The 26822-nt window shown below is 44.2% G+C and overlaps 1 protein-coding gene across 3 annotated transcripts; it reads right to left on the reverse strand.

Moving 5' to 3' along the window:
* Positions 1-12: 12 nt before the first annotated feature.
* Positions 13-26084, reverse strand: HNRNPR (heterogeneous nuclear ribonucleoprotein R). 3 transcript variants are annotated; one of them, XM_084274328.1, is made up of 11 exons: positions 25995-26084; positions 19505-19670; positions 17122-17240; positions 16601-16708; positions 15929-16042; positions 8625-8801; positions 6310-6445; positions 5021-5226; positions 4197-4346; positions 1488-1609; positions 13-1303 (listed from the first exon to the last, which is right to left on the reverse strand). In XM_084274328.1, the coding sequence occupies exons 1-11, from the start codon at positions 26067-26069 to the stop codon at positions 691-693; spliced, it is 1986 nt and encodes a 661-aa protein (XP_084130454.1). In that variant the 5' UTR covers positions 26070-26084; the 3' UTR covers positions 13-690. The 3 variants fall into 3 exon arrangements, with proteins under 3 accessions (XP_084130454.1, XP_084130453.1, XP_084130452.1); XM_084274327.1 differs by lacking the exon at positions 19505-19670 and having other exon boundaries at positions 25995-26063; XM_084274326.1 differs by lacking the exon at positions 25995-26084 and having other exon boundaries at positions 19505-19667.
* Between the last annotated feature and the right edge of the window lie 738 nt (positions 26085-26822).

The following is a 26822-nucleotide window of genomic DNA, read 5'->3' on the forward strand; positions in this document are numbered from 1 at the left end:
GAATTTGAAATAGGTAATGTTTTGAATAGATTTTTGAGTTTTATTGAAATCTTACATGAACAAGAAATTGGAAATACAATCACATCAAGGAACAAATTGCCACGGCTTTGACGTTTTAAGCCAAACAAATTTTGTAGGGCAGATTTTCAAAAAGGTGTGAAGTTATAACAATTTAAAAACACAGTTAACCTACTTCTAGGAATGCAAAACATACAATCATGTTATTTTCAATACAAGAAAACTTAATTTGTTGTAATTTCTTAAAACTACTAAGACAAAGTACTAACTTTTACTTTTATGTACAGCATACTTCTATGAAGTCTATCCCAAATCGGAAAAAAAAAAGCAAAAAAAAAAGAAACTGTCCAAAACCAAAGGTTCTGCAAAATCATGATTGAACAGTGTGCCATTCCTGCTTTTAAACTGCTAAAATGAAGCCTAAAATGATAAAAGCGTTGAAACCCCGTATGGAGTTCAGGAATTCTGCAAGCCCAGTAATGTCCAAGTGCGTTTATGAAAAAAAGAAAACTAAGAGACTCGAGTATATACACAATAGAGTGATTCTTCAGCCCAATACAAATGGCAGCCAATCGCTACTGAAGGATGAAACATTAAGCCAATTTTGTTTTGAAGGATGTAGAGCTATAGCCAATTCTATGTTTCCAATATTCTCAATCCCTCCTCACTTGTCTACTTCCACTGTTGCCCATAAGTATCCTGATAAAATTCCTGGTTGTCATTATTGTAACCATAGTTACCGGCATAGTCACCACCTTGCTGGAGCGGCTGTTGAGCGATGGGTTGGGAGCCCCAGTTCTGCTGGTTGTTGGTCTGGCGGCGCTTGGAATCAGGCTGGTTGTACCCATCTGCCTTTCTCTTGCCTCCTACGTTGCCCCCACGGTTGCCCCTGGCTCCACGAGCACCACGTCCTCTCTGCTGCTGCGCAGGACCCCCTCTCCCACCCCTGGCTCCTCGTGGCGGTCCCATGGGTGCCCCCCTCTGTGAATAGCCAGCTCTACCTCTTGGTGGTGGTGCTCCCCGCCCCCTAGGTGGTGGAGGGGCACCTCTCCCACCCCTTCCTCCTCCTCCTCTTCCTCTTATAGCATAGCCATCATCATAGCCATAATAGGGATCTTCATAGCCACCACGGTAGTCATGATAGTCATAACCGTAATAATCATCGTAATAATCTTCATAGCCATAGTAATCTGGGGGATAGCCATATCCACCTCTCCCTCCACGGCCTCTGCCTCTAATAGGAGGCGGCATGCGAGGTGGAGGGTAGTAATAATAGTCTTCATACCTAGTAAGAAAAAGAAACATGCAATTATTTATCTTCAAAAGGCTCCCAAAAGAAAATATCAATTTCCCCTTGTCAACTAATAACACACAACACAGAAAAGTCATCTGGGTTCTTCTCAACCAGCTCTCACTTCCCAGCAGAGCTTCCCTTTCACCATCACAGGAGTGCACACAGGGATACTCACGCAGTGCTTCTGGAAGCTTGTCTGGCAGCCTGACGCTCTTTCCTTTTCTTATCAGGTGGCTTTGCCAACACTATTTCAATTTCTTCCCCTTCTATCTCTTTCCCATTCATTTCATTCATAGCCTGTACAAAAATTAGAAGAGAAACATTGAAAAACTGTTTCCAATCAGAAGGGAAACTAACTTACTGAAAGAAAACAGCTGTTTGTGCTGCTCCAGGCTGAACTATGCCATGTGCTTCATTTCTGTGCTACTCAGAAAGAATACTACATAACATTCTGCTAAGTCCCACTTTAATCTTTAGTTACAGTAAAACAGTATTTAAAGAAAAAAAAACCCAACATCTTTGAATATCATAAGGTAAAAGAAGGGGAGTGAAATACACTGAGCATTATTTAAAGAAAAAAAAAGAAAGAAAAAGGGCAGCCTTAACACCATTCCTTTTGTATGTATTTGGGCTTCTCACCCAGCTGAATGTGCTACACAATTGCCTGGGAGGAAATCAAGTATTTCTGAGGACACATATTTAAGGGGTGTGGTGGGAATTACTAGAAATTGGTGGTATCTTCAAGTGAGCCAAAAATTCTCCGGAAAAGTAATTTTTAATTATTAAGTGCATGCACAAAGTGGGTGTAGTGTGCATGTACAATGTACACAATCTCAGAACGCCAGGAGTTAGAAGGGACCTCAAAAGATCATCCAGTCCAACCCCGCTGCCAGAGCAGGATCACCCAGACTACATCACTCAGGAACGCATCCAGGGGGGTTTGGATGTCTCCAGAGAAGGAGACTCCACACCCTCTCTGGGCAGCCTGTCCCAGGGCTCCAGCACCCTCACACTGACAACATTGCTCCCATTATTCCCATGGAACCTCCTCCGCTCCAGCTGCACCCCCAGCCCCTTCTCCTGTCACTGCCATCCCTGAGCACAGCCTGGCTCCATCCTCCTGACTCTCACCCTCTGCGCATTTATAAACATTAAGGTCACCCCTCAGTCTCCTCCCAGACTAAAGAGCCCCAGCTGCCTCAGCCTCTCCTCATAAGGAAGGGGTTCCACTCCACCACCTTGGTGGCCCTGTGCTGGGCTCCTTCAAGCAGTTCTGTGTCCTTGAGCTGAGGGGCCCAGAACTGGACATATTCCAGGTGGGGTCTCGGCAGGGCAGAGCAGAGGGGGAGAAGGTCCTCTCTTGCCCTAATAACCACCCCCCTTCTAATACACCCCAGGGTGCCATTGGCCTTCTTAGCCACGAGGGCACAGTGGCTGTGCATCAGGATCCCAGAAATTAAGGCTACACCTCCCAATTCTTCACCTGGAGTTACCTGCCTTGCATTTAGCATTTCTGGATATTACAGACATTAGCATTCATGAAGACTGCCCATGTCTGTACAGCTACACACCTCAAAAACATCTGAGATCATGGCAACTTATTTCAAAGAAGGTATGAAAGTAAGTAGACACCGGAATGAGTGAGCCAATTCCATGCATTAATATCACAATAATGCTTTCCTAAACAACAACCAAGACAGCCATACACAAAAAGTCTCACAAAGTTCATAAACCAATTTAGTAGACATAAATCATGCCCATGGGATAGTACTCCAGCTTGTTTTAGAGAAAATAAACATCAGAGGTGCCTGGCTACAGTGCTTGATGTATCTGCTCATCTGCTCAAGTTTTAATTTACTCAAACTTCACTTACTTCAGAAGTAAGGTCTTCTGAGAGGGGACTGCAGAGTGTTTAAAGACATACCACAGTAAGACACATCAGGGGTGCCATGACTTACCCTTTCTGTCAACAGTCTCTTACCCTCTTCTTGGACATGGTCTAAACCTATCCTAACTGCCTTCAGCTTCATTAAATGTGTGTGACATTCATCCTGAACCACACTCAGGACTATTCTAAACCTTATTTTGATTGGTAGGGAACTTTATGAGATGAAATGATTGTAATATGATTAGTAAGGTTGAGTAAAGAGCATCTGAACTGTCCATGTAGCCACATACACCTCCCAGATGCAAAACACTTCCTCCCCTCCTGATTCCTGCATGAACTGTGGATTTATGAAAGACAATGGAATAGTTGCTATAGAATTCAATCTGCTCAAGTGCAAACAGCAGAGACTAATGACCTTCTCAACTGCTCTTAGATGTAAAGGAAGATACCTTTCAAGCTTACAATAAAGGTCTCAGCTGTTTAGGAAGTCATTTAGAAGAAATGTTCTAGGTAAGCGTGTACAATTAAAAACAGCTAATGCATCAGTGGCATTGCTAGTGCTGCTGTTCTCCCCTTAGCATCTTTTTAGTTACCTTCCCATTTCTATTCATTACTTTTGTCACTCCAAAACTACACAGAGCTTTTACACAGGGGCTTTGAGAGACATCTGATACCTTCTGGCAGTGTTTCCTCAGAAAAATTGTCTAGGTTTATTTTTTTTCCTCTTCTCTAGACTCTCCTGCATTGCTCTATAGCTCTTTTCCAGTCTACTCGTTAACTTGCTACAGTTTTGTCCTTTGCAAGTGTCACAGCCTCCTAGCTACTGAAATCATAGGAACAAAATTATTAGTATTCAAATTCTCACAATGGGAACCTTATTTACCGGGCTCTACAAATTGTCTTATTTAGATATTTACACTAAAGAATTTTCTTAAAACCATTTATACAAAATAAACTGCTCACATCAATTTAGTCAGAAAACAATAATCCACCTACCTTCACTGCAGCACCTCTGTCCTCAAAATGAACAAAAGCATAATCCTTCAACTTCTTTACTCTTTCCAGCTTTCCAAATTCAGAAAACGATTTCTCAAGAATTTCTTCTGTCACAGTAGTGGCCAAGTTTCTTACAAATAAAACTTTCACCTGGTGAAAAAAGTGAGAATTCAAGCTGTAATCTTTAAAAGTCAATCCTCAAAAGGAAAACTTTAATACTAAAGATGTTCCATTCTCCGCATTAGGAAATTTTGGGTAAACTTATTAATTCGGTACCTGTCTGTAAAAAAAAAAAAGAGCTTTTTAGTTACCTGCATGGAGCTCCTACAATTCCTCTCTTTCTGCAGTTCCCTTCCATGACCAGAACAATAGCCAACTTTGATATTCTGGGATGCTACAAATCCCAGTAAAGTTTTAGTAACAGACCACAAGAGCAGCAAGAAGTTATCCCAAAACACAGCGATAAAGAGCACATCACTCCCTCTGCTGAACACCACCTTCACTTCATTCCAGCAGAGTTTTCCAAGATACCCACCTCGTGCTCAGTAGCTGCAGCAGCAGGTAACGACCAGACTGATGTGCCAATCCAGCAGAATAACCTGGTCCCCCACTAGTCTGTGTGTCAGCAGTTGGTTACATGTTCCTGACATGTTACACAAGCAGCTCCTCTGCAGCGCTCAGACAGTGACAGTTTGGACAGCTTACTCTTGAAATACCTTGTGTGCCTCAAAACACGCACTGCGCAGCTAGAACAAACCTCTGCCACTATGGCCCAAAGAAACTCCTCCCAAAGCATAAGGGCATCCAAGTAAGTTTTTACTTACCTTTGCCATGACTTCTGGATCAGGTTCCTCTACTGGATCAGCCCATTCCACTGTCACAACATTTCCCCAGACTTTTACTTTCCCACTCATCAGGCGGCGGCGAGCTTGTGCTGCTGACTTGTGATCCTCATACTCCAAGAAGCAGAATCCTCGATTCTTCTTTTTATCATCAGGTTGATGATACAAGATTACATCCACCAAACCCTCTGAAAAACAGGTCTTTAGTATTAAGCTTCAAAAGGAAGAAAAAAAAAATAGTCTGGAGTCTACTCAAATGCCCTCACTTGTTTTTTGTAATAAAACAGCCTTTGAATTTAACACCCAAAGGGGGAGGGAGCAGAAGAAAGCAAAACAAGTCAGACAGCCACGTAATTTGTCCAGACACAGGTAACCTAGAATGTGAAGTGCTCCAGAACAAACTTACCTCACAGGTTGGCCTTGCAAAACATCAACAGTTCACACAGTGCAAGTTCTACATATTTGGGTTTACCATCTTTACATTTTTAAAAGCAGTCAGCATTAATACATGGCATTTCCCCACCTCTGGGGGAAGCTGGAAAAACTTCTTCCACATCTCCTCAAAAAGAGGAGAGAGAACTAAATGAATATTCAACTTCTGGTGCACCACTTCCCTGCCATACTTATATACAGCAGTCCTATAAAAAGAAGTAGTTTAACACTCTCCTACAGTAACAAGAGCAGGCAATCAAGACTTCAAACTCTTAAAGCAGAAGCATCCTTCCCATGATGAGCTGACTTCTTTTCTTCCTACTTGCTGCATATACTGGGGAACAACACTGAAGAGTGAGGACAGAATTTTATCTGCCATTAACTGTTTCTGCAATAACATCCCCTCTAAACTTCTCTGGAATTCCCTCCTCCCCCTCACTCCTCAACAATACATTTGTTTCAAACTCCCCAAAAACTTCTCAGCTATAAAAGCAGAATCTATTTAGATCCAGTACAAACACAGAGGGTTCAACAGGAAGCTAGAACAGATACAGAATTAGGTCCTTCACTTTTTTTCTGTGTTCATTTGTTCTGTTGCCATCTAAATTTGTAAACCTACAAGATCAATCATCTAACAATCAGTAAAACAGACATATCCCTTCATACTCTACCATAAAATATATTTGAAACATAAAATTTCTACCAGAAACAAACTTGAAATCCATCTTGGAAATATTTTAAGTGACAGCTGAACATGTCTATCAAATAACTAGACCTATAAAACAGAATACGAATGGTATTTTGGGATCAGTGAGATAAACTCATTAAGGTGGTCTTACCTGTGACTTTACTGAACTCATCCAGTATGTTTTCCTTAGTCTTGTTCTTTGGAATTGACCCAACAAATAACCTGTTGTTTGCCACGGAGATGCACACTCCCAGGTGCTTCCCAGGACGGATTTCATAGTTGTCACACTGAGATAAGAAGCCATTAATTTGTTTTATCCACAATAATAAGGATAAGATGCCCTAAATCATAAAATCAGCTCTTTTCTTCAGTCTACTATATTTATACATAGCATATTGAAGTCACATGGCAAGAGAGTAACTAGAACTGCAGGACTTGGGACATCATTCACTTGTGAGAACGCTGCCAAGCTCAGGTTTTCCACAGAAACTTCAGAAGTGCTGACGAACGCAAAGCTACACAAACTGATGTACACAGACCACCACACACCAGATTCAAATTGCAGAGGGTGAATTCATTGACCTACTGTTAATCTCAGACTGAAAAGGTCTTGATAAGACAACTGGTGACTGGTGCTGGGACTCACAGTCAGCCACTGCTGCTGTTATCAATAAGCCGACACGTGGCATTACAGGTGCTGGGAGTTCTTCTGCTTTACTGTGGTAAGTTTTAATCACTGAAGGTATTTGCTGTGAGATACCTGCAAGTCTCAATCAGCATGTGACCTTGCTCCCCACCAGCCCACAGCAGGGATTTTTTTGGACTTCATAAACACTTGGATTCTCTAAATTTGACTTGAAAGTTTTAGAGCTTCCCATTGAAAAGAAAGCTGGTCCCCTACTTCACGCTTCTACCCACAACAAAATCAGTTTAAAATAAAAATTAGCCCACTGCTTCATGCTCATACCCACAGGTGGATTACTCTGAAGATAAAAACACTTCAGAATTCTTCTTCACACACAACAGTGATTCATAAGAAAACAAAACTTTCTGTTCTGGTGCCATGAAAATCTGAAGCTGCTTCTCAAATTGTAGCTTATAAATACTTTTTGCCTACATCCAATCCCATTCCCACTGGTACCTGTAAACATAAGCAGAAGGCCCACCTAGTATGGAAAAAAACAAGACTTCAAATTTTCAACTATACTTTCTTCTTTCAGAAGAAGCTTATTTAGCTCCAAAATTTAACATGGGTCTACCCCATTTTCATTTCTCCAGTGGTCTGTGGAAGAATTACACCTAAGCACAAACCTGGCTCCACAACTGGATAGCAGTAGGGTGGAGGAGGTAGGGGGAAGGGAATCCACCTACAGGACTTCAGGAATATGTGACCTGTGCTGGAGCAAGCTCCTGGCAGCAGGACCTGCAGCGCATGGAGAGAGGGGCCCAGGCCAGAGCAGGTTTGCTGGGGGAATCTGGTCTTAATTCTCCTTACCTGACTCTGTTTTCACGGGGTACTTTCTTGGAAGGAGAGTGCTCATGAATTGCAGTATTTTTTTATTTTATTCCATATCAAGTCTGTTTTGCCTGTGACTAATTGCAGAATGATCTCTCCCTGTCCTTCTCTGGACCTGTAAGCCACTCATTGTATCTTCTCTCCCCTGTCCAGCAGAGGACAGCAGTGACAGAGCAGGTCTGGTGGGAGTCTGACCTCCAGCCAGGGTCAACCCATCACAAGAGAGCAACAAAATTTCTTAAAGTCTTTCTATATTTTGATCGAAAATTTTCCCCCAGCTTAACTGGATCTTCTTCACCAGGAGCAGCTCAATTCTGCTAAGGCAAACGAGCAAAGCATTCCACCTGTTTAGTTTCAAAGTACATGCAGTATTTTGCAGCAGTATCCAAACCCTTTCTTGGGAGATACACATTGACCTGCCTAATTCTGGTTCCTCCTCTCAGAAAGGGGCAAGGCCAAATGAACCAGGGCCCCAGTCAGACCACTGTCTCTCATTTTTACTCTCCAGGGATTGCTCTGTGTCCCTTTCCAAACCATCCAGATGCTGGCCTAATCAAGCATCCACGTAGTGAGCTGACTGCATCGCTGCCACTGGAAAGATCTAAAGACCACTGTGAACCATAACAAGCTCAGCAGCAGCATGAAGCACCTCTAATTAGCTCCATACAGTAGGAAGGTGATAAAACTTGTACACAGTGAAGCTTAAAGTATGTATTTTCCAGCTGTAATCAAGGAAGCACTTGTGATAAACCAAGTACTCTAGCAGACTAGAATCCTAAAAGCAGAGTATTATCTGTATACACTAAATGAAATCAGGAGGCAATTTTTAAGGAAGTAAAATATTCAGTCTGTCAATGGACAATGAAACACTTCAAAGACTACATAATCTAGGGAGTGCCATCATCATGCTGCTTATATCATCTTGTCCAGTCTGAAAATAAGTTACTCACCAATTTGACTGCTTCCTGTGCTGCATCTTTACTACAAAAGGTAATGAATGCATAACCTCTGTTCTGACCAGAAAGAGGATCCATCATGAGGCGTAGATCCCAGATTGGACCAGCTTTCTCAAAGAGCGGTACCAATTCATCTTCATACAAGTCTCGGGGAATCTTGCCAACAAAGACCTAAAAAAAGGAAGAGAACACAGAAACAAAGCTTTTTCAGAAATCCCAACTGTTTTTTAATACTTGAAAGGTCCAGGGAAAGGAAGCACACTGCAGCAGAAATACTGTGGCCAGCACTGCAGCCTCCACCGTGGTGAACATTATGGACACCCCACTAACCTCCTGCAGTTACTACTAGGTTTTACATGTAGAAAACCTGGTTTTGTTACTTCAAAGGTTATAAATTTCCACCACTGAGTGGTTCTTACTTGGTTATAGTTTTAGCAATTCAAACCAAAGACCTTACAGTCTATCTAGTTGGGTTTCCTGTATTAAAGCAAACCAAGTGCTTCCTTGCTCTTGAGGGTTTTACAAATCATACAGTAGCCACATCTCCATTAAAAAGTTCCAGAGATACAAAATAATCACCTACAAAAATCTTCAGGTTGCCCAATGCATATTTTCCCATTTTTTATATATTGCAATCTTACTTCTAGTGTGTATTTGTTTCAGCTTCCACCAACTGAATGCTTTAATACTGTGTGAGTCCTCGTGGGTTTGCTGCTTATAGAGAGTAACAACAAAAAGCTTTGGTAGTTTTGTTAAATTTAATACCTTCAGCTGAGGTGTCCCTAGAAAGCTTCACCCTCAGAATTATTTAACCACTGCAGTTCTCCTTTGAGAGGAGAGTCTGAGTCTCAGACTCTGTGAATTATGAATACAAGCAAAACATTTCACATCCATTAAGACTGGATTCTATTTATTTTAACTTTAAATAGTTTTCGTAGTAAAAAAGGCTGGGAGTCAACCTTTTCCACCCAGGCAACGCCTTGTCGTAGGGATATCTGGTAGTGAAGGCTCAGCAGGTAATTCCAAAACTGAAGCCACTCAGAATGCCAACATAAAGATTGATATGAACAAGCCTGTGAGGAGTGCACGATGACTGGTTTGAAACACATGGATCACACATTATTTCCCTCTAAAGGGCAGCTAAAATCTTGAGATGTTTTTTTACATTACACAGATATTCCTCAATTGCTGTTCCCAGAACACTTCTTTCACTCAGCTTAGCCTCCCTCAGCTGAATGTGAATACCAACTGACCATTTATTTACTACTGGAAGGAAGAAAAACCCAACACATTTATCATACTGTGTAAAAATTTACTAGCAGAGCCAAGAGGCTTTTCCCCCATCTTACTGAAAGGCTTAGGAATTCCTACAGACATTTATTTCTATCACCATTACCTAGAACACTTCATTCCCAAAGCCATATGCAGCTTTTAGAGACAAAATCCCTGACACCATCATCAAAACATACAAGGCAGGAACTCTTCATGTGATTGGCAGTCAATCTTTCCTAAATGTGAAATTCAGGTGTTAATTAACACAGGCCACACGACTGCTTCATCACACCCCAAATCTGCAGTCTTCATGTACAAATAAAATAAAATGCAAAATTAGAAGTTCTGGCACAGTGCAACCCCCTTTGAACCCCCCCAGTTCTTCCAGTAGAAAAGCAAAATCCATTTGTGAACTAAATGCAGCCTGAGCTTTGCCTGTTTCAACTCCTGCTGACTTTATGGGATTATTGCTTCTTAAGGTTATGACAGTATCTGATTCTCCCCATTCAATTTATTCTGATCAAAAGCAGTTTAAAGTGCTGCCCCATCTCCAGTAACATTCTCCAGACTGCAAATTAACCTCACAACCCTTCCCTGCCTGTCTGTTGCACACTGACCACGTACCCACACATAAGCACACAGCCTTCCAGTCCCTGAAGGGAGCAGAGAAACAGGAGGGAATCAACTTTTTCAAAGGGTAGATGATGGCAGGACAAGGGGGATGGAGTGAAGCTAAAGGAGGGGAGGTTTAAATTAGGTATTAGGGGGAAGTTCTTTCCAGAGAGAGTGGTGAGGGGCTGGAACAGGCTGCCCAGAGAGGGGGTGGGTGCCCCATCCCTGGGGGTGTTCAAGGCCAGGTTGGATGGGGCCCTGGGCAACCTTGTGTAGCTCCAGGCCTGGAGGTTGGTGGCCCTGCCTGTGGCAGGGGGTTGGAGCTCTGTGATCCTTGGGGTCCTTGCCAACCCAGACCAGGCTGGGATTCTACAATTCTATGTGATACTGACTTACCACTCACACAGCTGAAAGGAATTTCACATTTTGGAAACAGTGTTCAAAGATGATGTTTATCATATATTGATGCAATAAATTTCTGCTCTGAAAAGAACACTGTGCAGTTCTGCCATGTTACACAATCTAAACTGTCACACAGGTACCTAAGCTCACACACCAACTTAGCACATGATCCATGTACAGAATTATCAAGCTTTCACTGCACATCACTGAAAATTCAGCAATCAGTACTGACATAAGCTGACTACTTTCTTCATCCAAGCTGCACTGCTGATTTTAAAGTGCTTTCCCCCTATCCCTATTACAGGGGGCTAAAGGGCTCCAAGTTAGAGGACAGGAGGCTTCATTCGTTAATCATGTCTTCAATGGTATTATCTTCATTTGCACCAGATGAAAATCAAGTGCCACATCAGCCACCACCTTCATTGTTGGTGTAACAGTAGCCTGGAAAGGCCAGTTGGCCTTTTTTTACCCTCTTCCAAACAAAAAAATGAATATATATAAAGTAACCATCCTTCAGTTTTCCCAAATTTAACAACTAAAAGCTCCTCAGTCAGCACACTGACAACCAGGAACAGACCCAGGTATTTTAACCTGCTTGGCAAATACAGCTCAACCTACAAATGCAGACACTACAGGTATGTTGGATTTACCATCCAGCATTATCTGAGTGAAATACTGAAGGCTGGTGGTGTGGGTCTGCTTGGAGGGGGAGCAGTCCCCCAGGTCCAGCAGAGCCAACACCAGCTGCCTCAAGGATGGACTCGCTGCTGACCAAGGCTGAGCCCATCAGCAACGGTGGCTGCACCTCTGGGGAATATTTAAGAGGAAAAAAACCACAAGAAGCTGCTTTTTGCCCCCAGAGATGGGAGTGAGATGATGTGAGAAACTCTCCAGACACCAAGGTCAGTGAAGGAGGGGGAGAGGGCACTCCAGGTGCCAGACAAGAGATTCCCCTGCAGCCCCTGGAGAAGACCATGGTGGAGCAGTTTATCCCCCTGCAGCCCATGGAAGATGATGGGGAGCAGAGATCCCACCTGACACTTATGGAGGATCCCACACTGGAGTGGGTAGAAACACATGAAGGACACTGTGACCCCATGGGAAGCCCGTGCTGGAGCAAGCTCCTGGTAGGACTTGCAGCCCATGGAGAGGCAGACCCACGCTGGAGCAGGTTTGCTGGGGGGACTTGTGTCCCTATGGGGAACAGCTGATGTGACAGGAGATAAGGAAACTCAGAGAAAAAAGATCTTGGAAAGTTTGAGCCAAACAAAGGAGGACTGTGTAAGCCCCTTGAGGATAAGAGGTTGTCAATCTCTGCAGATGCAAATGCCAAAGCTAGTGTGAGGAGAGGGGAAGCACCCAGGTAACTGCTTCCATTGTCATCCAATCAACACTTTCATAAATGCCTCCAAATATCATCATGTGACCTCACTATAAGCAAGATTTCGATTGGAGCAGCAAGTCCTTAAATAAAACAAATTCTCAAGTTTAATATAATATCCTATAGCAATTACTTTCTCCTCCAAGCTTAGGCACAGCTGTAACTACTTTGTCTTTATTAGGGAACCCCATTCCCAAAAGGTCCAGCTGCTCTTACAGACCACCCACCTGGAAGAATACATTGGACAGCTTCTCCCACATAATCCTCTCAGTGAAGCCTTCACTGTGAGCTTGTGAACGTTCCACATGCTGAGCAGCCATAAAATTATCTATCAATACTTTAGTTTTCAGGTGTATGTTGAAGGACAGTTAAAGCTGCAGTTAGTGTGATAGAGATTCCACTTGTTGTTTTAGAAAGACAAATGAGTTGGTGCACAAATATTTACAGTAGGAAGATCTGATATGTCTTGGGGGAAGCAGGCCACCTGGTATGCATCTTCTTGAAAGAAGTAACAGTACTGGGGTATCCTTACAAAACCCAGAAGTTTGACATCGCTGACATCAGCAGCAGCTTTGACATCAACACATCTGAGTTGGCACAAGCTGACAGAGCTTCAGTGTTACTTAAATTTCAAACACAAAAGATTCACTGACTCAATACAATGGGATACAACTTGTGTTTTTCTGCATTTTTACCCACAGCATTAGAAGAGAGGCATTTACACTCCTATATAACCAGAACTGCTGAACACAAATAAGAGAGGTGCTTCTCAAAAGTTTGGAGAGGGAAATAATCTGACCACCAAACCAACCACCCACCTCACTGTGGGAAAGGAAGTGCCACAATAATCTCAAGTCACTTGTCTTCAAACATGCTCTCCCTAGTCTACCAAATCATAAGATCATGTTTGAGTTGGTGATGCCTTAGAGCTCAACAGCTAAACACTGAATTTAATCAAGCACACACCAGCTTCAGCAAGGTGTTGAGGACCTCAGCCAGTCAAACCAAGCAGATGCGTAAAGTAGCCAGCAGTCTTTAAACCCTGGGAAACGACAGCAATAAATTAATCTGGTAGAGGTTTTTGGAACTAGCTGGCTAGGTTTGGCTACAGCCTCTAATGCTGATTCACAGCAGATGCATTTACATTCTTATCTTAAGGGAGCTTCCACAAGGTACCTGTTCCAACAAGCTTTAGAAGAAAGCATAAAAACACACTCTTAATAGTATTACAGCACAGCCAATTTTCTGGCTTTCCTGGGACTTCCTGAAGAGGCTGAACCATTACCTATAGGACAAAGTACTTCATAGGAGTTGAGTATTCTCAGCCATGAATAGAATAGTTGGTTGGAAGGGACCTACATCCACCACTTCAGGGCTGCCCACAAGCTGAAGCATGTTACTGAGAGCACTGTTCAAATGCCTCAAACACCAACAGGCTCAGGGCATCGACTGCCTCTCCAGGAAGCCTGTTCCAAGGTCTGACAACACTCCTGGTAAAGAAATGTTTCCTGATCTCAATGAGTTATGCAATTAATTAACACTTTATACCCCCACATAATCAGCCTGGCAACATCACTAAGACATTTATCAACTTCTAAAGTCACCTCTCTAAATGCAGAAATGCAAAAGTTTACAGACAAAAACACATTACATGGACTCCTTCAGTGTGGTACTGTCACTCCATGCAAGCATCAATCATTAAGGTTGGAAAAGGCCTCCAAGATCATCTAGTCCAACCATTTCCCTACCATCTCTCTTACTCACTAACCCATGTCCCCAAGTACCCCATCCAACCTTTCCTTGAACATCCTGAGGGACGGTGACTCCACCACCTCCCTGGGGAACCTGTTCTGATGCCCAACCGCTCTTTCGGAGAAGAAACTTCTCATTTCTCACCTGAACCTCCCCTGGCACAACTCAGCCATTTCCTCTTGTCCTGTGGCTACTTATCTGTGAGAAGAAGCTGAGCCCAAGCTCACCACAACCTCCTTTAACGGACCTGAAGAGCGCAATGAGGTGTCCCCTGAGCCTCCTCTTCTTCAAACTGAACAGTCCAAGTTCTCTCAGCAGCTCTTTTATAAGACTTGTGCTCCAGCCCCTTCCCCAGCTCCACTGCCCTTCCCTGGACATGCTCCAGGGCCTCAGTGTCTTTCTGGTAGTGAGGGACTCAAAACTGAACACAGTACTCCAGGTGCAGCCTCACCAGAGCTGAATACAGGGGGATGATCACCTCCCTGGTCCTGCGTGGCTGCACTATTCCTGATACAAGCCAGGATGCCATTGGCCGTCTTTGCCACCTGGGCACAATACTGGCTCATGCTCGGGCAACACCCCCAGATCCTTTTCCTCTGTACACCTTTCCAGCCACCCTGCCCCAAGACTGTAGTGTTGCCTGGGGTTGTCAGGACCAAAGTGCAGTACCCAGCACTTTGCCATGTTGAACTTCATCCCACTGGCCTCTGCCCACTGATCCAACCTGTCCAGGTCCCTCTGGAGGACCTTCCCACCCTCCAGCAGATCAACATTTCCCCTCAATTTGGTGTCATGTACAAACTTCCTGAGGGTGCACTCAATTCCCTCATCGAAATCATCAATAAAGCTATTAATGAGGATGCACCCCAGTACTGACCCCTGGAGTACACCACTTGTGACTGGTCGCCAGTCAGATTTAACTCCATCTACCACCACTCCCTGGGCCCAGCCATCCAGCCAGTTTTTAACCCAGCAAAGAGTATACCTCTCCAAGTCATGGGCTGCTGGCTTCTCCAGGAGAATACTGTGGGAGGCTTTGCCCAAGTCAAGATACACTATGCCAACAGCCTCCACCAGGCAGGTCACCTGGTCATAAAAGGAGATTAGACTGGTCAGGCAGGACTTGGCTCTCATAAACCCATGCTGGCTGGGCCTGATCCCCTGGTTGTCACGTACTTGCTGTGGTTGCCCTCCGGATGACTTGCTCCATAATCTTCCCTGGCACTAAGGTCAGGCTCACAGGCCTGTAGTTCTCCTGATCTTCTTTACAACCTTTCTTATAGACAGGCATCACATCAGCAAGTCTCCAGTCTTCTGGTACCTCTAAGTACCTCTGGTACACCAAGGATCTTTTCTTATAGAGTGAAAGAAAAGCAACTAAACAGCTCAATAATACATATTCTCAGCTGCTGTCTTCAAAATTTCATATAAATCATTAAACAATAACCAGCTCTTTTTTACTTCCAGCACACTGTGTAAAATAAATCTTGCTACTGCCACTTAAATTCCATTTACATTGCAGATTCAAGTACCTTTGAGTCACACTTGCACCGATCCACACATCTAATACCTACATTGAACTCTCTTTCAGCAACAGACCATAAACTTTAGGGCAGACCATGAAGTTTGACAATTTAATGATGTATTCTACATTTTAAGAGATCCCCTAACATATTCCACCTGCTTCCCCCACCTTAACCTACTATTCCTGTCCTTTGCAACACTAAGGAGTAAGACTGATTAAGACACCCAAACATAGAACACTTTCCTCTACAATACTTTAAACTTTCACTTTGTAAAACAGTTGACTTTCAAGTACTTCTTGGGTATCAGTTTGCACAAACACACAAAATAATCATATTATTCTGCATATACTAACCTCTGTTCCAATACCAGGCTGAACACCAGAATATACAGTATTTGGAGGAGGGCCCCCATATTTCCTCTGTCCTGTAGTTACATCCAAAGTGTAACCAGTCCTCTCTAGCAAAGCCTGAAAAAAAAAGAAGACACATTTTAGGGGATGGGAAAGGATACTGGGTAAATATGAAGAATAAAATACTGTCCTAAGATAAGCATTTCCTTATCTGCTCCTTGCCACATCTGATAAAGGTATAGTATACATGGACAGACAGAACCTACAAAAAAATCAAGAAAAATAAAAAAATGGTATTTGGGGGTTTTAAAAACCACCACCATGAACAGCAACAGTTGTTTGAAAACTACAAGGTTAATAGAAACAACTTTTTCCTTTATTTTCCATTTTATATGTCATACCATAACAACTCCAGAACACCAGGAGGCTCTTGTCACCCACTGTGTATGAAGGTTTTCACACAACAGAAAACTTTCTTAATGATTTAATCCCTTATTGAAACATCCAATCAGTCTCAAAGTAGTTTTATGAGTGCAGAAAAACTTTCAAAGGACAACTAAGACAATTCCTGAATAGATACAAATGCTTTCACAGACCTCATGTAACAGTATGTTCATGCACCTACTTCAGCCTCTGTACAGTAGAACAGAAGGATCAGGGTTTTCTAAGCGTTACCTTAATCTTTGCTTCATCTGGTCCCTTCGTTGATTCCTGTACTTTGCTGCCTTGCTTCTCTCTTTGCCTGTAGGTCTTCATAACTCCACATAAAAATGCACTTTTGTTCTGTAGATACAATTTACAGAATAATTCAATTGTGCGTGTGAAGCGTCCCGGGAAGCCCCATCTCACACTCCATACGGGAGGCGACTCTACGAGCCAAAGCAATCAACAGGGTGGCACAAGGAATCCTTCAGACAAACACAGCACTCAGGCAGACTTGGCATACTCAGGTCAGATTCCAGGTAGCATTTTCACCTCTTTTTCTCAACAGCACACTCATTTTTGTTATCTGGAAGCTTTTGCTTTGTACTCAAAGATACCTACACATTTAAGGTCATTTTTAACAGGCTTGTGACATGGGTTTGAAATGTCAGAATACAGCAACATGATGAAGTTCTAAATTACAAGTCTCCTGCCCATAGTGCCAGAACACTAGTTATACTTATGCACTCACATTCCTGGAGCTCTCACCTTACCTGTACATGCGACAGGTCACTTTCTTTAAACTGCTGTAATACAGAGAGGGCTCCTTCTTCATTAAATTCCCTAAGAGCATCAATTGCTCTTTCATCAAGATCGACATAAGCTACCAACCCTAAAAGTTAAAGATAAAGAAGTTACAGATTTCTATTGAATGTCATACAAACTAAGAACTATGCAGTTTGCTTTTAAAGTCAGAAAGTTACGTTACATAGCAAAAGAATTATACATTTAACATAATTACATATTCCTACACAAGAATATGAAAGAACATGAGTACAACAATGAAAAAAGTTAAATTAAAATGTATATACCTAAGCACTAACTGACGTGCAAGGTTATACCCCATGTGTAACAGTTTGCTAACATTCAGGAATACAATCTAAAAGTAGCATTACACACCAGGAATTGAAACAGTGAACTCTGGATCACTTCTAGCAATTTGGATTTTGTTAGTTTGCCTTTCATTTGAAGTTTCACACTTCCTTCTCTCAAATGAAGCTGCTCTAGAGGAAGCTGACGTGTGAGCGTTACAGGTATCCTCTTGTACATGGACAAGGAGCTACCTAACTGACAAACAAATACTTATGAAGCTCTACCCCACAAAATGTTAGGAAGTAGAATGGTTTGTTCACTCTTTCCTCCAACTTCAAAAAAACAAAAATCAGTGAACTTCCTATGTAACCAAAATTCTTTTTCCTTTTCACTCCTTGTGTTGCTCTATGCAGCTTGAGAGCCAGAATTCAAAAAGATATTCTTTCGAGCCCTGCTATGTACCCAAAAGGCTAACATTAATTTTACAGGTACAGACTCCCCCAAGAAACACTGGACCAGTTCTGAAGCACTTTTTGTGTTTAAGGATCTTTACAGGTTATTTCTTTCCTTTTGTAATGCACTTGCATGAGCTGTGGAGCAGGAGAAGTACACGCTAAGACTCACACTTTTTAAACTACACAGCAAAATTTAGGACAGATCCCAAGAACTCCACATGCTCTGCAGCAGCTTGATCTCCAAAATACACAGGTTATTTAACTGCTACTGGATTTCAAAAATGCACAGTAGTGCCAAGCCCAAGGACTACATTTCAGAAGTGATCCTGCATATTGGAAGGCACCTGTATCTTCCATGTAACACCTCAGCAGATTAAAAATCCCAAGGTTCAACCCCAAATTTAGCTTGGGCGTCAAGAGTAGCTTGCTTCACTGACAAATCCCTGCACAATGCAAACGTCTTCAGTGGCATTAAGGAAGTGTGAATAAATGTTTTCAGGTTACTCATGCAGTGGTTACTAGGCAGTCAGCTTCTGGGCTGAAAAGCTTATAAATCCCTTGAGAACTCCTCAGAACACAACCTAACTGCACCACGTGTTAGAGCCCCACAAGTTCCTCTGCCCAGGCATTTACACCTTCTCTCAAACCATCAAGTGCATCCTCATGACCCACAGTTAGAAAGTGCATGTCTAAAGCTGGTAAAGGCTTGATGAGAGCTCACTGAATAACTCCCAAAAGACATCATCCACATGAGCCAGTGTCCTACTGAAGGTTGGTAAGGTATTGGTTTGGAACTGCCTTCTCTTGCTCAGTGGAATTTTGACTCTTTTCAGCAAAAACTGTCATTTTGCCACTAAGGGGTTCAAGATCAGTGCATAGAGCATTTCTACTGCTGCTGGTATATCTGTTCACAGAACACGCTCTAAAGAGGGAAAGGAAGGCTCTGTCTATAGGACAAAATAATAAGGGGGTTACAAAAACAAGCTAGAAAAAAACCTCTGTCCGTAAAGAAACCTCTCTAGAAGTTGCAGAGACCACTTGCTACCAGCAAGGTATTACTGGGTTTGCTAGATAGCTTAGTCCTCAACTTTGTGGAAAAGCAGTTAGTGCCAAACCGAACACTTCGGTGTCGTAACCAACAGGGATTAAACTGTCTGCTCAGAACTAGAGAGACCAAAAAATCCACAGGCAGACTCATTTCAAATGTAGTCCCAGGCAAGACAAGCTAGTTGCTTCCCTAAATCACCTATCCAGCCCTGGAGTGTTTAAGAACCACTGTGAGGAGTTGACAGTAGAAAAGTAAAAGAAAAATGATGATTGGGATTGAAGAAAAATAATGTACAGTTTAGTATGCTCAAACATACATCTTTATTTGACAACTAGTGCTCTGTGCCCTACAGCAACTAAGATATTACATACAACACTAAGGATGTGTCAAGTAATTAGTCAATGTCAAACCCAATTTGCCTTTAGGGAATTCAAAGTAGCAAAACATTCAGAGCTACACAGATCAAAAACAATGAATTTTTAAACCTTAATCTATAAAAATTGGAAAATGGTATGCCCTCACTTTCATAACCAGTTCAGAAACAAGAAATGCATATTATACCTGTCTGAAATATTTCATCAAGTCTCTCTGCCACCTTCTGTGGGAGGCCTGCCTCTATCAGTGTCTTGTAGTGTTCTGTGTGAGTTACACTGGAAGTATCCATTGGTTCTTCCTCTTCTTTTAACTGTACCGCATTACCATTCACCTGATTAGCCATTTTATTATGCTGCTGGAAAAAATTCAGGAGCTATATTACAATAAGCCAGAAATAACTAGTTTGTAGGACAATGCATGATTTATCTAAACTAATTTGTATACATGCTGCAAATGACCTGTACCAAAAGTTTTAACTTCATACTTTTTGGATGCAGCTGGTCTAAGTTCCAAAAGAAAGTACAACCCTTAATCCTGTGGAAAATGTACATGGAAGAGTTTACATAATTTTTCTTTAAAAAAAAAAAAAATGTACTTCATGTACATAACGATGTCTACACTTCATCTGAGGATTGTCAGCAAATTAACTGGTTACCATAGCAACTAGAAGGTACTGGGATACAAAAACATCCTACAAGGAAGAAGCAGAAGAGCTAGTGCTATTTTCATTTCCCATTCCTCTACTTTTAAAACAATCATTTAAAATTTAGTGAACACATAACCCTGCAGGGTAGCTTCACGTATAAAAATGTCAATACTTATTTGCTAATTTTCACTTTCTTGGCTTGTTGCCATGTCTTCCTTCAAACCCAACATGCTGCATAAGTCTAACCAAACCCTTTCCCACCGCACTGTCAGAACTCAGTAAGGACAGAAAGAGAAATCGCACTGTAACCAACGTTGTGATCCCAAGCTGCAACTGAAGAGTTTCCATGCTTTCAGTTTTACACAAACAGGAGCTCTACAAATCACAGCAACTTAAGTTTTCAGAATACATAACTTATTGGTTTAAAAGGAAGCCATGACTGCAGCATCTTCAGTTCTTGTGTTCATAAAAAGACTTGCTTTCAGAATCCACACACTGATTCCAGATAGGTGCACTCAAAAAGGCACGGCTATCCTCTCAGACACTTCCAGTGGGCTCTGCCCAACTCATTATAAACAGTTTTGATTTCTCAATTAGGCAGCCAGCTGATAACTCACAAAAAGGCTTGCAAGAGACAATTCAACTACCCAGCAGAGAACATTAGGATGATCAGCTGTTAAATTCAGAAATGAAATGAGCCTCAGGCTTTAAAAGGTAGGGAAGGAGTGGGTGATCAGCAGTGAAATGATAACCAGATAGACATATGTAGCATGGTCAGCGCAATGCAAGTAAGTACTGGAATACAAGTATGAAGATGATTCAAGAACAGTTGGGTTTTTTCTTTAAAAAAACCAAAACAAAACCCAGACCAAAACCAACAAAACCAACAAAAACCCCGCTGAAGCCTCAAGCTATTTACTACGATGTAAAACGAGTCTTCAAACATCACCACACCTCCAGCAGTCACCTGTGTACCCACCCCTTCTAGACTATAGCTCGCCCACATTCTGGAAGATATCTTATGTAGATTTGCAAGCTTGAGCAAGGAAAAAGAAATCATTTATTCTGACAAAAAGGTAATAATTTCACTAAAGCCGCTCAACTTGAAGGACAATTTTAGAGAGAGATGCAATCCCACCTCGTGTTTCACTGTCAGATGCCAGTTTATGCAATTAGTGAGGAACAGAAACCATGTTTTTCATACCTATGTAGCACATGTATATACACACAATCGTTGTTACTTGACAAAGAAATTGCTTTCTAACTAATTCAGTTTATTTAAAACCAGCCACAACTACAGCCTAATTACAGAAGAAAAAAAATGCTACCTGAAGACTACAACAATGCTCACCTATCATTACAAGTATTTAATGAACTCTCAAAACACTAATGGAACATGAAGGTTCTACAGGTTACAAAAATCATGGGAAACAAACATCAGCTGGCTGTCTGCTTGCTCAACAGCCCCTGCGGGACCTCCAATGTGACACAGGACAGGGCGGGGGGGGTTACATTACCCACAGATGAGCTGCATACAGTATCTTTTTAAGCCCTTCAAGATTGTATACACAAATAAATGCACACAGAGGGCTTGGTGTTTTTTGTTTTCACCTTTTTGCTACCTTATAAAGTCAGTTACTTACACATATATTGTCTTCTCTGTACACAAAAACCCCAATGAACTGTGAGGCTGAGCTGCCAATACATAAATACAGCCAAGTTATTTGGAACAATTACAAGTACCTTCTCAACTTCAGCAGCTTACAGTGATGCTTCCAGACATTATTTTGTGTGAACCCAGATTAGCTTTCAAGTGTCACACACCTCAAAGTTTGGGAAGGTTCTCAGTGCTGCCTATAACTGAACAAAATGAATGTTGACAGCTATTCCATGCCCAGGCAGAAATTCCTCACACACAGTTCAGGAACTCAAATTTCTGACCAGCAAGATGTGGAGCCTAACAGCATGAAGAGATCATCTCCCTTTGCAACAAACACTCACCAGTGTGGGGAGTAATATCTAACACCCAAGTATCAGATTACTACACAGCACTACAACTCATTAAATGCTGTTTACATTACTCTTTTAGACAATGTAAATTAAGCCTCAGCATTTTAATCACTAGTTGTATAGTGATTTTTGCATAAGAATGAGTATCCTCATAAACCTAAGCCCAACACAGTGTGTGTTCACCAGCCAGCAAAGTTCCCTTTGCCACTTCAAATTTTAGCTATTTCCTCTCACACAAATTTCTTTAACAAAGTCTTTTTTGCTGGAAAATTTTGAAGTGACATAGCTGTCAAAATATTGAGGTCCCAACAGCATCCAGAAGAAATGCATCTCTTTTCCCAGTCACAGGTTCCCCCCGCTGGCTGTACAAGCCTGGCCTGGGATGTGATCACCAACAAGCAGAGTCACATCTCTGACAACACTGGCACCCAACTTCTGCAGAGACACCAGAGTGAAAGCCACAGCTGAGAAAGGGCTCTTCAGCTCTCCCTCTCGGTAATAGGAGCTAGATGGAGCTATCAAGAAAAAGGTTTTAACTGAATTTTATCGATAAGGAAACACACAGTGATATTATTAACATTTTGTTCCTACCAAAAAGAGAGAGAGGAGTGGCATCTGTGTGTCCCTGACTCATCTCTGACAGACCAGGCACACAGAGGAGCACCCCACGTGCACTCGAGTTTTTCACCTTCATTAAGTAACTCAAATATTTAGAAAAAAGACTGGTTGACTCCAAAAAAATTTAAGTGTAGACTATAAGTAAAGGATTATGCATATTAGTACATGTGGGGTATGTATGTTTTTAAAACATGCAGAAATGGATGAATTTAAAACAGCATACACAAAAAAAGGTGCTTACCAAATGAGCAGCAGTAATAACTACACATTGGGGGCAACTTTACAAAGGCAAGGAGAATTGCCTTGGTCACCTAGGAAAGGTCACCTAGCTTCATCACCTCAGAACTGTTTGTGCAGGGAAAGGGAATGACTGTCTTGGTTCAAACTTCACACCATTGTGGCCAACGTTTTTCTGAAGTCTGTGACTAATAAGACATGTTTGTAGCCATCCACTTTCATCTATAATTCCTGCATCTCAAGAGATTAAATTGCCAGGTGACTAGTCCCTTTTTTAGTGCTCTAATCATAAGACAAGTAGGAGGTTCAAACTACAGGTGCTCCTAATTTACACAAAAACAACCTTCTTTTCCATGTTTAATAACTCAAATGGCTCAAATAGTAACTTTCCTACAGAAGAAAACAGCAGATTTTTAACTCACACAAGCCTCATAGTTTAGGGCATCTTGAAAACAGAACCTTGGTATCGGCCTCAATCCGACAATCACTGATTAAACAGCCATGATGGCACTATTCCCTCTATCTTACACCGTGCCTCTAAGAGAGGTTGCCACCCACAGACTATCTAAGTATAACTCCATCAAATTAATTATAAATGCGGTCTAGTTAGCTAAAAACATGCTTAGTAACAGCTTCAATAAGCAGGAATGGCAGTTTCTGGCAAGGGACAGTATCTCTCAAAGTACCATAACCAACTTCACAGTGATTATCCACCAAGGCTGCTTTCAGCCTTCTGCTACGTAACATCCGACTGCACCCAGGAACTTCTCTAGCTCAGCAGCACAGGAAGCATCACCAACTCATACATAAAAATTCTGCACCAAAGGCATTCAACTTGCTTACCTTACTGTTCCTTCTATCCCATATGTTACCTGTGTCCAGTATTTAAGCTATACCACATTAAAAAAAGCATTGAAAGGAACATTTGAGCTTGGTGGGGGTTGTTTTTGTTGGATGGTTTTGTGTTTGGGGTTTTCTTTTTGCAATAAACCACAAAAAAAAAAGTGTAGTCCCTTATAAAGTTATGCCTTACACTTCAAGAAGCTTCTTGTCAAAACAGGAAGATAAGCACATGAGTGAGGGGAAGATAAGAACTCACACTAAAGGCTGGATGGGTGGTTATTAAAGCCTCACTCGTTCACAAACTGGCATGTCCTTTTAGTTTTTACATGAAGGCATTCTGGCCTATTCTTTTGTACCATAACTCATTTAATCACAGAAAATACATTTTAATAGCTTAATTATGACATACTGTTTATTAGAATGAGTTGCAAGAAGCCTTCCTTCCAACCAAGGCTGTCCTACGACTCTATGACCTCAAGCATTAACCAAGTCTCCACACCATCATTTCAGCAGTGGGCTACTTTTACAACAAAACATGGTTTGCACCCTCACCCCTCCAGCACAGAGCTCTCAGCCCTTCCCACTCCATAACCCCATGCAATGAAAACATCTGATCACTGCTCTCATGATGTTAAGCAAGTGACTAGCTCAGCCCCTACAGAAACTATGCTCCACTGTCTACACCACTACTAGCAAGAGGTAACTTTACAACAGGCTCACAACGTGCACATCGATGCCACTAAAATACAGCACTGACTGCACCAGCAGCTACTGCTCTTTGCCAACATGACCTATAAAGCCTGTACATGCTTGTTTCTAACTGGAGTTGGCCATTCATAGCCCATCAGGGTGTTAGGGCTGTACTGAAAAACATTTGTGGCACTCTATTCCAAAGCAACACTTGAACAAGAGTGAGCTTTGTTCAGACAAATTCATCCTCACTGAGTTTTTCTGATCCTAAAAGCCTAAAAAAGCTGAAAAATATTGAGGGTTTGGGTTTTTTTTAAACAAAACAGAGTTAGTAGGAGGTTCAAATACAATTCCAACATCGTTCACATCTAGATGGAACAGTTGACAGGGATAAGGATTTAAGTACTGACGGGAAACAGAATTTCTAGGATAAAAACTATGAAGCAGACTACGGTTTGCCTAGATAAAAAAATACACTGCAAAATGCAGGACTCTGGGGGGACTGCCCTAACTTTGAGAAAACATGTAAAAAGTTCAGTTACACCAAGTATGATCTCAAAAGAAGAAAAAGGCAAGCTCTGTGAGCATTAACATCCTTCACAGCACACACACAGCACTGCTGGCAGGATTCCTCGGTGCAGCACATCGAGGAAGAGGAAACTTTTGCAGGAAGAGCAGCGGTTTGAGGATGTAACTAGCCACACTTAAACCCTGACAGGTAACAAGGCACTGAGACCCGGTAACCACCCGCCTTTAGGTACCAGTAATGGTGATGCAGTTAAACAAAACTTCTCGAGGTCTAGGAAAAGCCCGTGGCAAAAGATAGCTTGGGAAAATCAATGTCTGGGCAACAAAACCCCGGAGAATTCTTCCGGGGCTCCTGACAGGCGTCACTCTCCCGACCGAAGCGCTAAGAGCGAAGCGAGAGCTGCGGGAAGGTGCGGCGCGGTTCTCCCTCCCTCCCTGCAGCCGGCTCGGTCGGGACACTCGCTACCCGAGGCTTCCCAGCGCCCTGTCACAGCGACGCACCCTGAGCCGCACGCCCGCTCCGGTCCCCGCAGGCACAGCGCGGCCGCTGCCTCCCTGACCGGCCGCAGCGTTACAGCTCCGCAGCGCCAGGAAGGGACTGAGAGAGGCCCCGGCTTTGGGCGCGACACACGGCCCAGCGCTGCCCCTCGCAGCCACACCGCGAGAAGAGCGCGACCCGGCTCCCTAATCCGCAAGGGCGGGCGCAGCGGGCAGCCTCAGCCCGCGGCCGCGCCGCCCCCCCCCAGCCAGGGCCCGCGCCGGGCCGGGCCGGGCCGAGCCGCCTCCCCCCCCCCCCCTCCGCGGGCCGCAGGGCCCGCCCCCGGCCGCTCCCCGGCGCCAGCTCCCGCGCGCGGCGGCCCGCGCGCCCCGAGGAGGCCCCGCGGAGCGGGCGCGCGGCCACCGGCACCCGGCGACGCCCCCGCCCCGCTCCGGCGCGAGCGCCCCGGGCCCGCCTCCGCCGGGCCTAGCAGGAGCCCGCGGCCGCCCGCCCCGCCGCGGCGGCCTACGCAGGAACCCTCGGCGCCCGGCCGCGGAGCGAGCCCCCTCCCCCCCCCGCCGCGCCAGACGGCCCCCCGGCGCCCCCGGCGCCTCCCGGGGACTCACCGGAGCGGGGCCTGCGCGGCGCAGCTCGGGCCCAAGCAGCGACGGCAAATGGCGCGCGGTCCTCCTTCTCCTCATGGACGGCGGCGCGACCCCGGCAACACGCGGGGTTTCCCGGAACTGTTTCCAGGGACCGCTGATTCACCCAGTCAGGAACTAACGCTCCAGACGGGCGGCTCGCAGCGCCTATGAGACGTGGGAGGCGGGACACGCCGTTCCTCCCAGCGACCAATGAGCTGGAGGCACTGCAGCCAATCGCGTGCCGCCTTCCACCCGGCGCGCCGGTAGAGAAGGCGCTGGGGGGATTTAAAGGGGCAGCGCCGCCCGCGGCCTCCGAACAAAGGAAGCGCGCGTGGGGCCGCCCCCGCTCCGCCCCCTCTCGCCCCTCCCCTCCTGTGCTGCGCGGGGGCGGGCGCCGCCCCTGCGGCTGGGCGGAGCCGGTGCCGCGCTCTGCGCCCGGCAGGGCAGGACGGGGCCCGGTCCTCAGCCGGGATGGGGCGGGGGCGCAGCCCGGCAGGGTTAACCCTGGCCTGGGAAGGGGGGCACGGCCCGGCCCGGCCCGGCCCGGCCCGGCCCGGCGCCTGTTCCTGCGCTGGCACTCCCGCCTCTGAGGTGCGGGGCCGTCCGGCGCAGCTGCGGGCACCGGCCGTGCTGGGCGAAGCCGTCGTGGCCCCGGCGGGCTCCGCCGTTGGCCCCGAGTGAGGCGGGAGAGGCGCGCTGGGGGCTGCGGCTCATCGTGCCCCACACGGGCGTGAGGGGCCCCGCGGCCTGGGAGGGGCCCCGCGGCCTGGGCCTGCCGGCCTGTGATCAACCTGCGGCTGAGCGTAACCT

Source organism: Gallinula chloropus (genome assembly GCF_964237585.1).
Source record: "Gallinula chloropus genome assembly, chromosome: 22".
In the NCBI taxonomy this organism is placed as follows: Eukaryota; Metazoa; Chordata; class Aves; order Gruiformes; family Rallidae; genus Gallinula; species Gallinula chloropus.

What these genes read in the sequence shown, in the direction of transcription:
- HNRNPR (XM_084274328.1), bottom strand. Translation starts at nt 26,069, where the DNA reads ATGAGGAGAAGGAGGACCGCGCGCCATTTGCCGTCGCTGCTTGGGCCC. An exon ending in ACAGAGGTGCTGCAGTGAAG is followed by an intron (nt 1,610 to 4,196) that starts GTAGGTGGATTA and finishes ATTTTTGTACAG; the next exon opens with GCTATGAATGAAATGAATGG. An exon ending in CAAGCTTCCAGAAGCACTGC is followed by an intron (nt 1,304 to 1,487) that starts GTGAGTATCCCT and finishes TTTTCTTACTAG; the next exon opens with GTATGAAGACTATTATTACT.